Genomic DNA, 18,073 nt, shown 5'->3' on the forward strand with positions numbered 1-18,073 from the left:
TGAACCAGCATATCACACAGTTATGTGTTTGTGTGTTACTTCATTAAGTTAATGGTAAATTTGAACTCACATATAGCTTGAATCAGGCTAAGAGTGTCTATGTTCTATAGAAGTAGGTTTCCTTCAGATCCATATCATAATTGAGTGTTTGCATCTAATTCATTTTTGGTCATTATCCTTATTTGACATGTCATAGAAGGATTGGCTGAGTGAAAAAAAAAATCAGGTAGGCTACTTGTGGACAAGTAACATACTGTAATTGCAGCATGCCTGCAGACCAAGCATGCACCTCTCAAAATCTGAAACATCAAGCTTTGCATATGCACTAACTCCATGGGATGTGTTGAAGATTAGCTCATCGGTCTGTGTGAACCACAATCCAATCACATTCTCTTCCACTTCCTACTAAAACACAGTCAATCAGATGACCTATTTATGTATGAGCACCAAAAAAAGTGTAGATGTAGATGTGAGCATGAAGATGTGAAAGTCTGGCAAACCTCACATGTAGATGTGAGCATACATGCTGTGCAGTGGTGAAACACATTCTGTAAATGTTCAGACATTCAGCTTCTCCTGTTTTCTTCTTCTACAGCAGCCTTCCTGTGTTCTTGCTCCAGGTTGATCCACAGTGCCCACTGCAGTGCTGGAGAACAAGTCCTGCACACACACAAGCGCGCAGTTCATGCAAGTATGTACACACTGATTCTTGTGGACAGTGCACATACAGCAGCAGAGAAGAACATGCGTGGACTGCCAGATATTGAAGCCCTTAGTCTGGATGCCTGACCCCTGTGGGGACAACAATTACTGCACCATCAAGCCAAAGCCAATCAAGAAGGCAGGTCTAAACACAGCTTGCCTTTCACATGCATGCAGTGGCAGGGATAATCATCTGCCAGTCACTGAGAGGACGCATGAATGGAAGCACAGGGGGTCCACACACAAGGAAGCCATACATCAACTCCTTAGTAGCGCTTTCAATCAGTCAGTTGGAATGCTGTGCTGTATAGCAATGCATGTATGAGTGTGTCTGTGTGTGTGTGTGTGGGAGGTTAGTGAGTAAAGCAGGTGCTGGTGACGGCAAAGGATTTAGGGCTCTGAGCTTTTATGTCGAAGGCCACTAGAACCTGTCAACAGCTGGGGATGCACACCCACACCCATACACACACACCAACACACACACACAGTGAGATTTAGCGACAAAAGCCACTAATCAGCAGAACTTCCCCTCCTTAAATCATTAAAAGCCATGCTTCCATCAGAGGGATTATGGTCCATTCATGACTGGAAATACAGCAGCATTTCTTCTCTTACAGCTAAGCTTCACAGTAATCCTGTCCAGAGAGCTGATAGTGGGGGAGAACCCACACACACTTGTACATGAACCCAGTGTGAATACATACACACATAAGCGTTATATACAGTAGTTGGTGGTTACCTGTGACGAAACTCTTGAGGTCAGTCATTTATCATCACTCAGCACTGATGCTGAATGTTTATGTATGATGTATATTTCAGCAGCATCAAACGCTCAGGAGCTTTGCTTCACCATTAGGACTCACAACACAACACAATGTATAATTGTGTTACAGATTAGCTACTGCAAGTACACAAAGACTAATGTTCACATGAGTACACGAGACTTAGATTTGGGTAAATTAGAGGTCAGGTTTCTTTTTTGTTTTTTTTTAAATTAAGAGAGGAAGGCACAAAAAGTCCCAACAATCAGAAGATGAAGATATATGAACAGAGTGACATGAAATGTATCTAGAATTCTCACCTCAGTGAAGAAGTGAAGAATCAAGTGAATCATGAAGGAAATATTCACTTCCACTCCACTAACCGAACTACAACATCAAATTATTTAAACCAGATCATAGAAGAATTGCATTATTTTCTGTCCACCTGCATGAACAGAATTTTTGGCCATCTGGGCCAGTTTATCAGAGCTTTGTCACCGGGAACAGCTGCCTGTTGTGTTTTTCTATTTTTGGATCATATTGTAGTAGGAAGTAATAGTTGCATGTGGGTAGTAAAACCAAATCAGTGAGTTGAAGGACAGTTAAATGCTGAGCTGAGGAGCTGAGGAAAACTGCAGAGCTGTCAGGTGGTTTCTATGTATGACATTACACAGAGTTTTCCAATATCACAAAATGATACCAGCAAGAGGGAGTAGGTGTTAGCAGAGCTCTGAAATAATGGTCCCTCTGAAATGTTGCACTTCTAAAAAAAAATTTTGAGTGGCCCAGATCCACATGTGGGGAAGCTTTATGTTGCACAGGGCCTCCCTCTTCAACACAGTACTTTACACACTAATGTCCAGAGAGAGAAGTCCTGCAGCACTAGGCACAGAGGAAAAAAAAAAACATCTCAGAATATACGCACACTCCGAGGAAAAGCACAATGATAATTACTGATCCAAAGACTTACTACGCCTACTTAATTGAGCTTCCTACTTAAAAATCCCAGGGCAATAGGAGACAAAGGAGTGCATATGAAAAATGCATCAGGAAGATCCTCTAATCGCTGAATGGGATTGCTTTGTCTTGTTCTGCCACCCCTGTTATTACGTTTCCTCTCCTCTAAACAACCACACACTAATGACTCATTCTGCTCTTGGATAAAGCATTCTCCTGAAACAACAACTAGACAACCTTCACACATATAATCATGAGTATAATCTTGAGATGATATCACTGAATAATTTTTAGAGCTTATCAGTATGACAAAGAGATGTTTTGCACACTTACCAATATCAGCTAATGCTGGAGAGACACTGTGACTAGGATGTACTGTAAACATATATATTCTGTCTGCCACTGTGTGCAGCAGGAGTTGCATGATTTCATAACTACTGGGATGTAATTATCCAGGAAACACTTTGGTAAAGAGGAAAATATTCAGAGCATTGCATGCCACAGAAACGAATATCAGCACACAGTGGTCTCATGCTGCGTAGGTGTCATGATGCGATATGCACACTCTCGCCATTCAATCTAGCCTGTGAAGCCATGTGGCTGAGTGATAACATTTTACCCTGTGAGATCTGTGTTGAATTTCTCTGACACCTCCCCCCCAGTTGCCTGTTCTGGGGAATGAACGAGAGGCTGCATCCTCCTCATGAGATATGAAGTGGCTCTCATTCAGTAGCCTGAGCCAGTTTGCTCACTAATCTGTGCGACTGTAGGCGCTTTGCTGTCTTTGCGTGGGGGTAGACAGAGGGCTTTGTCTCAAAAATGCCTGCTGTATTTAACCCCGAGTGCTTTTGCGTTGGCTTCTCGAGTTTCTGCCAGCAGCCAAACATTGGTATTGCAAAGTGTCTTCAGCCATGCTGACAGAGAAAACATCTCATTCTGCAGTGGATTCAGGAAAAAGAAAAGACTATTCAACTGCAGACAATGTGTTCTGCATATATTCTGATTTTAGTATTATTATTATTATTGTTATTGTATTACAAGTGTTCCATCCTAAATAACCACATAGGTAACTTCTCCCTTCCTTCCAGAGAACTAAAAGTGGTGTCCCCGGTGGCAGGTGCACATATGAATGAAAGTCATTACTGAAAAATAAACTCACCCTCTTAGACACAACCCTGGACAGAAAAACAACTTGGTTATGTTTAGGCAAATAACATGGTTTGTCTAAAGATAAGTGCTTTGTTAAGGTCAGAGTGTATACCTGTACACTAATATTACAATAATAAAAAGCAGTAGCCATAACATCCACATATTTTAGAGATTATAAATAATTGTAGAGATTTTTATTTATAGGTGTAAATAAAACAGTTCCATTTTTTCCTGCTGCTTCACTCACTTGACCATTGTTTGCCCATCTGCACACCTGCAGCCTATTCCCTTGATCACCTGATTTGTATATCTAGGGTTTCCCAGTAATTCTTGCTAGATTGTGTAGTGAGCCTTTGTTATTTGTAAGGCTCACCTTGTGTGCATGAACCTTATCGGTTCCTCTGTCACTGTGTAAGACATTAGACTCTCTGACCATATTTTACCTGATTCCTGTCTGTTTATTGCCTAATGTCATTGAAGGGAACTATTTTTGAACTGTCACATGGCATCAGAGAACTGAAATTACTCACAAAGAATGAAAAGCCACCTTGCTGACGCACAGCACTTGTGGAAGCGAACTCCACCACACAGTGGTGCCTCCTTCCTGATCCATCAAACAATTTCTATCCATGATTTGACAGAACACATCATTTGAAAACAGCAGACCTCCCCTGTCCGACATAACCAGGTTCGTCATACGATTGGGGCAGAATGGGGCATATAGCAGACTTCTCACATATACTTTAAGTGAACCAGCATTCACACTGATCACCATGAAGCGCTTTGAGAGGCTGATCCTACATGTTTAGTCTCCCCCATTACACTTGACCCCTCTAGTTTGCTTAGGGATCTAAGCATCCCACTGGTAAATTTGCCCACCACTGAGCTCTGCCCCACCTAGAAAGAAAGAACACTTATGCCAGGATGCTATTCAGTGACTTAAGTCAATATTCAACACAACACCCAACACCTGATTGTGAATAAGAATTGGCTAATCCACAACACCTTCCTCTGGACCTGCGTCCTGGACTTCCTCATGGTAGACCTTATTCAGTTCAGATCAGCAGCTAGACCTCCAGCACCACCACACTGAGTACCAAAACAGCCCAGGGCTGTGTGCTCCACCCACTCCTGTTCATGCAGCTCATTTATGACTGTGCTGCATCCTCCAGCTCCATACGTATCATTAGGTTTGTTGATGATACGACAATGGTGGGCCTAGTTAGCAACAAAGGCAACACAGCTTAGGTGGCAACATAGTGTAAACAGAAAAAGGAGTTTATCACAGAGTTCAAAAAGATGTATGCTGACCACACACTGCCAACAATCAATGGCACCACATTAACACAAAATTCCTGGGAGTGCAGATCATAGGGAACCACTCCAGGACCTTACATGTGACAGCACTTTCCAGGAAAGAACAGCAAATCCAGCTGTTGCATCAACTGAAGAAGGTGAGCCTCCCTCCACCAGCCCTCACCATGTTCTACAGAGGTACAATTGAGCGCATCATGAACACCTGCATCACTGTCTAGTAGGATAACTGCAAAGCCTCTGACCAGAGACAGACTGGATCTTTTTATATTCAGCCTACTGCCATGTCGTGAGTCACTGTCGGCCCGCCAGACAGAAGACGACTGAACCAGTTGCAGTTGGCACATTTACATAAAGCCCTTCTACCAGGATGGAGTTCAGCTCACATCTTGTGAGCGTGGGCAACAATCTTACTTTAGTCAGCCACAACACAAGTAACATTTGGAGGGACTGCAAATCACTGTGTGGCATTTAAGCATGTATGAGAAGGAGTAAATATAGAAGTAATAAACAGAAAAACACAGAGAATGTAATGATTTTCCCTATTAGGAGGCTCTCAGAGGAGAGCACCTTTCCTTCCACATATAAAAAGAATAATCGGGATGTGCGTGTGTGTTTGTCCATGTCCGTCTGGTATCACTCACATTGTGGGGACTCTCTCCACCACGTAAATCACTGAACTTTAGGGTGATGACATGGTTTAAAGGATAGGATAAGGTTAAGGTTAGGATACGTCTCCAAGAAATCAATTTAAGTCAATGCAAAGTCCCCATACGCCTGTGTGTGTGTAGGTTTATATCTTTACAGGAAAACCACAAGAAACAGTTAGAAGGTGACAATGAGATTTTTGGGCAAATAAGAAGGTGAACAGTGAAAGTGTCAAGGAGGCAAAGGTCATTACTGTGTGTGTGTGTGTGTGTGTGTGTGTGTGTGCACCTGTGTGGGTGTATAGAGATACAGAGACAGAGGGCAGACGTTGGCCTGGTATGCCTCCATCGATACACTCTCCGTCTGGCATAATAAAAACCATGTGGAGTCAGACAAACTGTGACCGCTGTGCTCTGCGAAGGATAAAAATCCATTATGCACACAGAGACACACACAGTCTCACACAGTTACACAAACACATATAGAAAGAAAAAAGAGACACAGAGAGAAAAAGAAGCAAAGAAAGAGAGAGAAAGGAAGAGACATGCCTTACAACCCTGCTCATTTATAATGCATATGCTGAGCTCGGGCTTTGAACAACAAACCCAGTGCCCTCCCCACCTCCTCCCTCACCTCCCCCTCCTCCTTCAGCAGTGGCGGGGAAAACCCACAGCCTGCTCTGACTGCTTCTTACAGGCAGGGACATGCTGGAGGAGAAGTTATAACCATTATGGGGTTTTGAAGTCAGCTCATATTTACCACACTCCCCAGCTAATATCAGATGCTGAATACAAGGACTATTCTTTGCTGCATATTGGTGCTAAAATATGACACAACGATAACTACGCTTGCATCATTCACAGAGCCATTAAAGGACAGTTCAGGCTTTTTAAGACTTGGGTCTTATATTAATAATTCTAGCCATCATTCCAATCTGTAATAATCAGATTGCACACACCAGATTACAGTACTTTGGTTCTGGGAATGTGAAAACGTCAGTAAAATGAGAATGGGGAAAGATGTATAAGCATACATTTATGATCATACTGGCTATAAACAAACCCCCAGGTTTGCCAGACTTACTTGGAAAACATCACAGAGGTGAGTGGTAAAATTATTACCCAAAATGTATGTTGTAAACATCCATTACACTGAAACTTCCTGGTTCATCTTCAACCTTCTTTAGTTTATTGTGTAGTTTTCTCACAAGATGTGCTGCACTGCTCAGTATGTCTTCATAATCACAAAGTTTAGTACACGTCTAGTAATTTGCTAAGAAAGGAGCACATTACACTGATGGATATGCACCTAAGACTTTATTATGTTTTATTATTGTCATTTATGATTATTTAATGAGGTGGTATTATGAGCATACTGCCTATTTCAGAGCTTAAGGAGCAAGACTTTCAATTGTTTACTTTTTTACAGATGATTCCATATTCCAGAAGTCATAAAGCTGTCGCACTTTGCTCTTTACACTCTGAAGAAGGAACACTGTTGGAGAAATATAAGCTATTGCATTTTTAGTTCTCCTGTGCAATAAGGGATTATTAGCAACATTTGTTTAACTTCAATTTTACGTCAAAATAAAATGGTTTTGACAATCTGGATAAAATGGCTTGTTTACAATGTGTGTGATCATCTGACTGTTTGTGTTTGTCCAACTGACACCCAATATCTGCCCACATACTTACAATACTTCACAATACCCAGACAAGATCCAAAGCTATACTGTTGCTATTACCAACAGTATCATCAGTAGCATATCTGCCAGGATAATGTGATGTGGCCCTTTCCACTGCACATTAGGGCCAGTAAACTTTCAGTACATAAACCTACATATGCTGGACAACTGGCACAATTAGAGACAAAAAGTTTCTTCATTTCTTAATAAATTACTTTTGAAATCAACCAAACCACACCACGGCTTTAGGTTTCATGCAAAAAAATGACATGAACTTGAACTGTAACAAGGTACTTTGTCTGGTTTGAACAGCAGAACCAAGATCCCAGCCATTACCCTGAGTACAATGTTTTCATTACCAAGTTGTAAGAAATCTAAATGTTGAGAAGCAAATACTAAAGCAGTAAATTAACCTTGATCACTGCAACACAAATTCTCGGATCATTGTACGTCTTCATCTCTGTAATATTATACTGTACTTTCACACAAAGCCGGATGTGTGACAACTGCTTGTTAAGAAAAAGTGTGTTTAAATGGATGAATCACATCAACAGCTAGACTAAAGAGTGGTGACAAGCAGGGAGCACAGTATGAATAAAATATAGACATTCACTCTGCAGAGGCATAACTTTCCTGTATTTGAAGGAAGATGGTCTGTGTGTATGTGTGTCTATACTTGCATGTGTGCTCAAATGCAGGTCCATTAAATGCATAAGATGTAGGTCAAAGCGTGGAAGATGCCAAACATGCTCTGTTGTTCCTCTGTTGTTAACACAGACTGGCACACCAGACATGTTTGTCTGCAGCCAAATGCTCAGCCAGACGGAGCTTTTTAAAATATACACCACGGATGAAGAGTTGTCATCTTACTCTGACTCTACCCAGCCAAGCCTCTAAGCTTGCCATCCTTTTCCTACTCTATATGCACCCATAAAGGAAGTAATACACACTTAAGGACAATCCACACCACCATCCATTTCTGGAAGTTGTTATCTGTTGACCTACTGTAGTCCTCCCTGACTCAGACAGATGTGTATCTGACATACATTGATACATATACAGTACATCCATAAATGTATGCTTTTGTTTTATAGGTCTAGTGACTTGTGATGCCCACAGACATATTATTTCGCACAGTGAAGTATTCGTTTAAAATATGAATACAATGTACATCAGCTTTTCCAAATGACATAAGAGATGAAAATAGTTGATGTAGCTGGAAAACATGGAAAAACAGAAAAACATTTAACTTAAAACAGAGGTATAGCAGCTATAATGACAGTAACATGGTCAGGTCTATATGTGATTTATTTCATCCTTTGAGAATCACAGGCCTCCTGTTAGTAAATGTTTGACCACAGGAAGCACTCGCTCTGTGAACTTAATATGTTGTACATTTGACTAAAAACACTTGTCAGCTCTTTTCTGCAGTGGTACAATTGCTTCCTAATAATATGGTGTGTAGGGCCAGTTTCTGTGGGCCTATGTTGGATGTTTCCATTTTAAACTTAACATTAGAGCCTCTTCATGCCACATTTACTATCTTGCAGCAAAGCATGTGTTTAAACGTCAGTGTTTCCAACAGGACCACATGACATGAGGCTGCGCTTCAGCACAGGGAAGGAAATGGGGGAGGGGAGGAACATACAGAGAGCATGAAGTATTCTGTTATGGAAGAAAGAAGAGTATTGTAAGTGATGCATTTTTCACACACACACTGATTTTGAAACATCCAGCAGTCAGACTGGCCAACAGATATAGATTTCAAATACTTTTGGAAAACAGGTGATATAGCTGTTATTTCATATTCATTGATATTCACTATATTATTAAAAGGATTGACTGATATTGATTTTTCACTACAAAACATATTACAAAGACTGAGGTCAATCTTGTTCAATGCCTTTAAATTGTAGTTACATGCTGATTGAGTCTGCCTGGTTTTAGGCCTCTACCACAACACTTTCCATATAATGACAACACCCAACACCATCAGAAAGGGTGACTGCTGGATTTTTACTTTTTAGTTATAAAGTGTTTCACCGTGACACATTCAGGGCCCATTTTTTAATAATAGCAATACAATCACTGAGAAATGTATGTTCAACTTGTGCCAAGAGGAGCCAATGATTCATGATTGCTTTTATGTAACAGGCCTGATCTTATTCGTCTATGTTCAGGACTGGTGTGTGAATTAAAATTCAGGGCTCAGATTCCCAGGGACCAACTATCATTTTTAATCTGCAATATTAGCAGGCAGTTACTGTGAGCCAGTAAGTTAGAAGTAAGGCAATTAGTCTAGTAAATAATTCGCCCACCAACTGAAAAAAATATACAGTTTTTATATTCAAATATACCAAAATACCAAATATTCCCCAGATCCGCCTTAAAAATTGTGAAGAATTGTTGCTCTTCTCTAGCTTGTGTGATTGTCACACAAAATGGACCATTTTCAACATTTTCTGGTGATTTATCAGCTTATAGAAAAGAAAATACCATTACCATTGTTTTAGTGAGTCATATTACCAAAATTGCCACAAAGGAAAGATAGCTTTTCCTGTTTGATAATTCAGCCTTATCCACAATGTGGCAATGGAATATGACAAGAAATGGGTGAGCTCTCTATCTATATTGCCATGTGGTCAGACCAGAAATCTTAATGGCCCCATGACACGACTACTCACCAATCTTACTCAACCTATCCTAAACCTGGTTGTATATTGTACCTTATGTTGCCCCTCTCTTTCCTACCATAGTACTATTGGGTACATTGGTTAGGGATTCTCAAAGCTGTACCTTTGGACTAAATGTACTAGCCCTAAAGAGCTTTCGTGTTGGGGTGAAAGTGCAGGCACACCCGGTCTTTGCCAGTACCCACACCCCCAGAGTAACATAATAGTAGTAGACTAACCTAGCTGAGTCAGACAGTCTCATACAAGCAGAGAAAACCAAAACAAGCTGCTAGCTTGGGCATGCAAAAAAAAAACAAAAACAAAAACAAAAACTGACCTGGTAGCAGTAACCTAAAGTAGTAGCAGTCCTCAGACCTGCTTCATGCACTAAATATTTAGATAGGACTAGTCTAATCACAGCAAGCTCATCAGTGGGCCTCAAACCTGGCTAATACAGCAAATAATAAATATCACTGCAGGCTTGGACAGCCCGCTCAACAGCATTAAAAACAAGACAAACTGCCAGACCTTACCTGTCTTTGCCCCACTGACACACCTTTCTTCTCTTCCACAGCCATTCACTGGAGCCAGCTGCACTGTCAGCCATATTTCTTCCTGTCTGCTTTAGGCTCCGCCCATTTATACCCAGTTCACTCAACACAGAACAGACTGACTTTCCAGCAAACCCTCTACACCCAACTTCCCCCGGTCGGAGCTTAACTTTCCAACCACGCTGCTCTGATCCAAAACTAGCTCGATACATCTGAGCTTTTTACTCTTGAATGCTGTTTGTACAGCATCTTCCCAGGGAACTGTAAGTTCCACTAAATACACAATCCTCTGTGTTTCTGAGCACAGCACAAGATCTGGTCTTAGATTGGTACTGACTATCTCCTGAGGCACTATGATCTGATTTCCTAAATCTACCCTCAACTGCCAGTCTCTCCCTGCTTTTAGCTGCACTAACTTATGGCTGTTCCAAGTTTCTTCCTTCCTGCCCTTTTCACCCTCTCAAACAAACAAAATCCTTCCTGGATTTTTCTTAATCTAAAAAATCTTTGAATCAAAAATGTCCCATTAAACAAAATTTTAAAAAAACTTCTAAAATGGTTACTGTCACCTTAAGGGCAAAGGAACATTGTCTAAATTAAAGTAACGAATATAAATCAGTAATCTGATCAAAGCGAGCAAAACAAGAATCTGATCAAACATTTACTGCCCACTTTAAGATTATTTTTTAAAAACAAATTACTGATTCTGCAGCTAGAATAAAAAATAAAGTCAGTGAAACATCATTAAGTTGTCAGGGCCTGAAGTGGCATCTTAAAATGTATAGTTTGGTTCAACCAACAGGCCAGTTCACATGATAAAAAGCAGAAAAAAACATCAAATCATCACTTGTGAGAAGCTAAATATGTTTTTCTTTGCTTTTTTCTTTCTCTCTCTTTTTCTTATAAATAAGCATTTAAATATTGGTGATTAATTTTGAGCTGATTAACTAAAACTAACTGATTAAATGTGAAGTTTGATGAGCAGCCTCTATTGCAAACCAAAAATGACTAGCATTTTGACAATCAAACATATATATATATTTTTTTATTCAGTATCAACTGTTCCACCAGCCCATCATTACCCAGGGGGGCTCGATTATGGTTTTTGCACCGGGCTGTTTAAGAATAGGTCACACAGCACTTCTCATTAGTGATAAGGCAGGTACCTCTTATCCACAGCATAGACTTAATAATTAGGCCACTGTGATAATCCTTCCACCTCCCAGCTTCCATTTGGAAGCAAGGAGGGGGTCAAATGTTCAGAAAACTATTACACCTTTAATAATCCACGTCATCGTCCTCGCTCACCTTTCTGCTTTAAACAGCAGTAGAACTAAACACAGCAGGTCACGAAGAACATGCGTCAGACACTTCGTTAATGTATCATTTTTTATTGGACTTATATAGAAATACTTAAAAAAACATGAAGTAGCACCATTACTTAAGTTTTACTTCTTATCATGTATAACTTTAAATGTCAGAAAAATAAAACTCTTGATACATTTTCAAATCTTGTCTCAGCAAATATAATATTAGTATTTGACCATGAGGTTAAAGGCCCTTTATCATAAAATAAAATATACTTTGTTCTTAAACTTTGCTCAATAAAGTACATTTACGCTCAAGTAACTTCACCTACATATACATAAACAAGTGGTAAACAAATGTATCAAAATAGAAATACTAAAACTATAGTGGTGCAACAGAAGCCTGTAATTCCCACTGGAATCTAATTCATACAAATTTTAGAAAGCATAAACGGTTTCTTTGTGTTCAACTTACTAAGTTTTGTACATTTCAATGTTTCATAATAATATAGAATAAAATATGCTTTTTATTACTGAATAAAAAATATGCTGGGTGAAGCAGATTTAAAAGACATTTTTTGCTGAACCTATAAAAACTCCGTCCCAACAGAATACTGTCAAATGCAATACACAATTTGTTGACTTGGATTTCCTCCCACAGTCGTGTGATATTAAAATAATACAGTGATCAATGCCGTAAGGCCATACTAAAAAATAAACAATATTTCAACCCAGCTACAAAAAGTTCACTGAACTTAAATTAAAATATCTGTAAACATCTTTGCAATAAGAAATATAATCTTTCAAGTCAAAAAAGAATAAAATACTTCAATCTATATTAATGTCATTTAAAACTTGTGGAAATTTATTTTATACATATATATGTAGGATATGTTGTTGCTTTCCCTCACATGGTTTTTGACTTCGAGCTGCAGTATCTTTGTAAGTCAATAGTCCTGTTAGGCTGGAAGCCCTCCATGTTTCCCAGCCATGGCCTCCTGTCTTACTACATTCGATCGGCAAAACTGGAAGGCTCAGCCCGCTAACAGTCTACAGTTTGATCTACGTACCTCTGACCTGACCCCACCGTGTCTCTTCACTTCATAAATATAGGGTGCAATTTACTAGAACTATTGATTACTATGCTGTAATATTTAAAACATGCACTTAGATGTTGAAAATATTTCCCCAAGCTACAGTACAATACTAACAACTATGACGGAGCTCAAAAAGGGCATCTGTCCCTTCTGCTGGATACTGCAGCCTCTTACATACATATGTATATCTATGTACACTTTCCAACTGACGATAGAGTAATCCCATTAAAGCAGAGAAGAGTCTGTTGTTGCTATTGCAGCCAGTCTCACTGACGAGACAGTCAAAGGGTAACACTTCTTATGAAAATATACGTATAGCCTGAGTGACGCCGGTGTGGCAGACAGGACATTTGGGCTCGCTCCTCTCACAGATACGATTGGCACATTCCATGCAGAAGAGGTTGTGCCCACAGGGGACCAGGGCTGCAATGACCTCACTCTCGAAGCACACCGAACAGTCGCGGCTGCCTTTTCGGCTGGTGCCGGATGAGGTGGAGGAGGATGAAGAGGAGGAAGAGGACGAGGCAGAGGAGTCGCATGAAACTCCAGGGAGGTGGGAGCCTGGCAGGGAGGCAAGAGCGCTGGAGTAACCAGGGAAACTGAGAGGTCCTCCACCCGGGTCGCTGCGGACCCTCCGGGCCAAAGGGTGCTCAGTGGGGCCTCCAGTGTGGCTGTGGAGGGGAGGTGACAGTCTGGGCTGTGGGGTACAACCGTTGACCCTTCTCTGACTCACCACTATGCCATTGGCATTAGTCGAGGTGTTGGTGGGGAACATGGCTGAGGTGGAAGTGGGGGGGCTGCCTCCATTAGAGGAGGGGGTCATGCGACTATCATACTGGGACCACAGCAGGCCTGGTGGGGCTTGTGTTGGGTCAAACCCTGGTGAAGAGTCAAAATTCAGCTCAGTGCAGTCAGGTGGGATCACTTCACTTCCATAAACAAAATTGTTACCATTGGTGTTGACATTGATGTTGTTGTTATTGTTGTTTCCGTTGTTGTTGGTGTAGCTGAATGCAGGGCTGGGAGGACTGTAGTCAGCCATGCGTGAGCCATTGTTACCAAAGTAGGAGTCTGTGGAGGCACTGCCCAGGGAGGATGATGAATCATTGCGGTAATTGGAGAAGGGTTTACGTACTGAGGTGGGGGTCATCCCGGTGTTGGGCTTGGACCACAGATTAGCGTGCCCATGTTGATCAAAACCAACATCTGTCCCATTGGCATGGAAGTCATTTTCATCCTGGAGCTCAATTAGGCCTCCTGTCCTCATGGCGATGTGGGCTTCAATCTCTTCACGTGCTCTGTCTACATTTTCTGGCATCCCTGTCACCTCAAACACTGGCTCCTTGTCTCGACTGGGTGTCACAATGTAGGTGTGTGTCTGCTGCTGGATACGCTTGATGGTGGCACCCTTGGGGCCTACAACCAGCCCCACCACACGGTAAGGTACCCGCACCTGGATGGTGGTCTGTCCAGGCAAATTAGGTGGCCCAGGGACTGGGGTGCCGCTCCCATTCAGGGTGGTATTTTTGTTTCTGGAGGCTCGAATCATGGAGAAGTGCTCGGCAGCAGAGATGATCTCCCTCCTAGCCATAGCCACATCCTCCCTCCTGCCCGTCACCACAAAAACAGGCTCTTCACCTCGAACTGGGGTCTTGATGTAGGTGTTGGTCTTTGCCCGGAGTGCTTTGATCTTGCAACCTGAGGCATGGAAGCAAATCATGGAAGTGAGGGCATGTTCCAGAATAACAACAGTGAAATATATCGTATGTTAAACCATTACTTATGCACTACTCAAAACAGCTGCTGGATGTTTATTATTGTCTCACAAAAGGCCAATGACCTCAGAAATCGGGTGAAACCACCCTTTTGGAGAAGTACAAATTGAAACCACACGCTGCACCACCACGGACATACAGCAGCACAGAAATAACTCACAAAATAAAATTCACTTCTGGTTCTGTGATGATCCCTGTGCATTCACTACATTCACAACACTGCCGCTGTTAAGTCTCAATTTGGATTTTACACTAATGGCATTATGGAAAGGGGGAAATAACAACACAGCCTGGTGATACATGTCAGTTGCATTCCAACACAGAGGCACAAACACGTGTCTCTTTATGATCAAAATGGGACTGCTGAGGGAAATGTCTTGGAGGAATGACAAGAGCCCATAGGCAGAGCCAGCTGAGTGGGACAGAGTGATGTAACCGGGGAAGGTAAACCCACCTCAACTCAGCCTATTTAAATTCTTCACATAAATTCATGAGTTAGAACCCGTGTGATGTGGGTTAAATGAGGATAGAGTCCCTTTTCATAAGGCTGCCTTAACACAGTCCCCAAGATCAATCCACATTTTTCACTTTCCCCTTATACCTAATACATCCTGACAGAAGAGAATTAACAGGGGGTATGTGCTGTAAACAGATCCTGCTCACAAATGCCCCGCTGTAGCCACAGTGGAGGATGGGAGGTAGTGGCTCCTTGCAATTTCTTTGTTTTTCTGGGACCAGCAGCAGCAGCAGTGTTGCAGGGAGGGGAAAAGATTCCGCATATGTAACCAAGCACCAGTACCGCCCTGCAGCCCTACAGCTGGAAGACTGTGCTAGCTGTGCAGCTATGGGCGTCTGCTGCCTGTGGCAAGGTAAGATCGTGACCGTTGTCCTAATTTGATCCTGTGCTCAACGTGATCACAAAAGAAACTCGGGGAAAAATCGATCTCCGCTTATTAACAAAGAAATCCCCAGATGTGTGGTGACTGAGAGCCAGTCTTCCCTCTGGGCTTCTAGTTCTGTGACCTACATGTCCTACTTCACCAAACAATGTGACATTTGGCAGCGGTCATTGCCCCCGTTCCATTTTATATAGCCCTAAATCTGAGCGACACGTCTTCATGATTTAAGGATCCTCCACCCGTCCAAAGAGCTACCGAACCAGAATTATATGTTGACTCAGTCGGTTGGAGCTGCTCTTTATTTCTAAACAATAATTCCAGCAGCCACTTATTTCACTTAAATGCCAACTTCTTGAACTGGTCCGGGCTGCTCGCCGCCTCCCACCTATGTGTATTTATAGACGAGCAATGTGTGACTAATTGGCGAGACAGTAACAAAAGTTCACGTTTTGTTGAACAGACTATTACCTGGTGGATTATACGGATCCCGGATTCACAAACCTGAGTCTACATAATAAGACGGTGCGTGTGACGGTCGTAGTGTTTGTGGAGACACGCAGGAGTGTGTTCAGATATTTCACGCATTATCTGAGTGTGTAAAGGCATGCTGTTAGTCCTGCACTATAATAGCTCGGGACGTGCTCATAGCTCAAGTGCTTGTACTGCTCAGCTGCATGACCCACAAACACACCGCTAAACCCTGTGGAAACACTCAAACACACACCTTGTCTGCCCACAATCTCCGCCACATGCTCGGAGCTGGGAACCGGGACGCATTCGGTCATGTTGACGCTCTTCTTCCGGGGCTCCTGGTTGTTGTCGTACAGAGGGTTCTCGTCGTTGTCCAAGCCCAGCAGGGACAGCTGATCCAGGGCGATCTGCAGGGCTCTCTGGTCGTCCAGTGCATCTCCCTGGACGCTGTTGTCGGCGAAGAGCGAGCTGGGCATCTTTGCGACTTTGCAGCTTGCGGGTTCGGATAAAAGGCAAAAAAAAAAAGGAGGGAGGGTAAAGAAGGAGTGATCGGGGAGAAAGAAAGGACAGGGGAGGAGGAGGGGAGAGGCACCGGACCCGGTTCTCAAAGACAACTGGTCAGTGCAAATAAATCAGTGCGGCTGATGGGGGGGGAGAAAAACAGTGCAGGGAGCTTCTCACATCCGAGCCCTCTGTTTTCTGGATGTCCCAGTCCGAGCGGACCCGGGCTGTGCTGCTGCACGGAAAGACGGCGAATAAAAAGCGTGTTTACTCCAGAGCCGGCGGTGGAGATAGTAAAATTATTCCTTCCTGACAAAGGGCCCCTCCCCGGCTGGCTTCCCTCCGGTCCTCTGTTGCTTCTGTCTGAGTCCTTGCAGAGACAGACAGAGAGATGTGCGGGTGACGTCAACGCATGGGCTGGGACGATGCGGTGCTGCGAGCTCGTTTGCATATTCGCGCGCTGATTGGCTGAACGGGCGGCGGATGGGCGGGGCCGCATGCAAAGACACGCCCATTTCTTTGTTCTCAGTCTGTCTTTGTTTGAACTGCTGCGCTCCTGGTCGCTCCGCACTCACACAGGTCTATTAGACGTTTTATTAGCATGAAGTATATTGGATGCAGCGCCACATGCAATTACAAGCCCGACTGTGTAGATTAACAGCAATATGAGCTCAATCTATCACATTTATGGAACATGATCTGTATTTGTTTCTTTCCATCTGTCCTGTAACAAACTGTTGTACAGTGTCTGGGGTCCAGCTTTTTTTAGATCTAACCATCAACAGCTCAGACACTATGTTATCAGCTTAATACTTAATGTTTCCTCATTTCATGAAAATTGCTTATACATTTTTACCTGATTACATTTTTCAGCAAAAAATGACGCATTACCTCTTTTTGGGGCTGCAGAGACTCCATCAGTGAAACTTGGTCAGTTTGCTCAGTATCTGCCATTGGAGTTGATAATATTTTGAAACACTACCAGTCCCAAATTCTAAATAGGCTTTCTGTTATTGGAGTTTTATACAATAATTTTTTTCTCTGTAAATGATTTAGTCCTATGTAGAATATGGGTTCACAACTTATATAATGTATTTTGTCAGCAAGTGCATTAGATGAGTTTTCTTATCAAAAATTTCCATACAACACATAATATATAGACACTGTCTATATCTAACAACATGATACTGTGCAGTGTAGCCTAATTAGTGTTAATTAAAAACAACAAAAAGTGACCATTATAATTAGTTGTTTCATTGTTTATGAAAAGGTAAATGTTTATTATAATAGTAATTAGTTTTTTCAGTACCTCCAAGAAAACTGCGGGTGGAGACTCTCAAGTACAGTTGAAAGCTTTGGAAAAGTAAGCGAATCTTAAGTTAAAACTACTTTACAAATATAACATTATTATATATTTAATCCAGTTGGGGCCTGCAGCCATAGTATCATAATGACTCCAAATAGCAGGCTATTTAGATGTTTTTAGTCAAACTCAAGGACTAAGAATTCCTTCCTTGGTTGTGAAAAAATGTCTAATTCTTGAGCTAGATAAGGTGTAAAAATTTAACTGAAAATGAAAAATGCA

General features: G+C 42.0%; 1 protein-coding gene and 1 long non-coding RNA gene across 2 annotated transcripts in view; both read right to left on the reverse strand.

Annotated features, from left to right (window-relative positions):
* LOC113122708 (uncharacterized) overlaps window positions 1–5,947 on the reverse strand; it is a 93,875-nt gene extending 87,928 nt beyond the window's left edge. The window contains exon 1 of the long non-coding RNA XR_003294888.1: window positions 5,820–5,947. This is a non-coding gene — a long non-coding RNA (uncharacterized LOC113122708). The remainder of the gene's footprint in view (window positions 1–5,819) is intronic.
* Window positions 5,948–12,677: 6,730 nt separating this feature from the next.
* Window positions 12,678–16,856, reverse strand: mex3b (mex-3 RNA binding family member B). Its single transcript, XM_026292939.1, has 2 exons — window positions 16,241–16,856; window positions 12,678–14,540 (listed from the first exon to the last, which is right to left on the reverse strand). The coding sequence occupies exons 1-2, from the start codon at window positions 16,461–16,463 to the stop codon at window positions 13,141–13,143; spliced, it is 1,623 nt and encodes a 540-aa protein (XP_026148724.1). The 5' UTR covers window positions 16,464–16,856; the 3' UTR covers window positions 12,678–13,140.
* Window positions 16,857–18,073: the final 1,217 nt, after the last annotated feature.

The sequence above is a fragment of the Mastacembelus armatus genome, chromosome 3, assembly GCF_900324485.2.
Source record: "Mastacembelus armatus chromosome 3, fMasArm1.2, whole genome shotgun sequence".
Lineage (NCBI taxonomy): Eukaryota > Metazoa > Chordata > Actinopteri > Synbranchiformes > Mastacembelidae > Mastacembelus > Mastacembelus armatus.

Excerpts from the sequence above, each read along its gene's own strand:
- mex3b (XM_026292939.1), bottom strand. The coding sequence starts at position 16,463 with ATGCCCAGCTCGCTCTTCGCCGACAACAGCGTCCAGGGAGATGCACTG. Across the intron at positions 14,541-16,240 it reads GGAGATTGTGGGCAGACAAG|GTTGCAAGATCAAAGCACTC; the intron begins GTGTGTGTTTGA and ends TCCATGCCTCAG.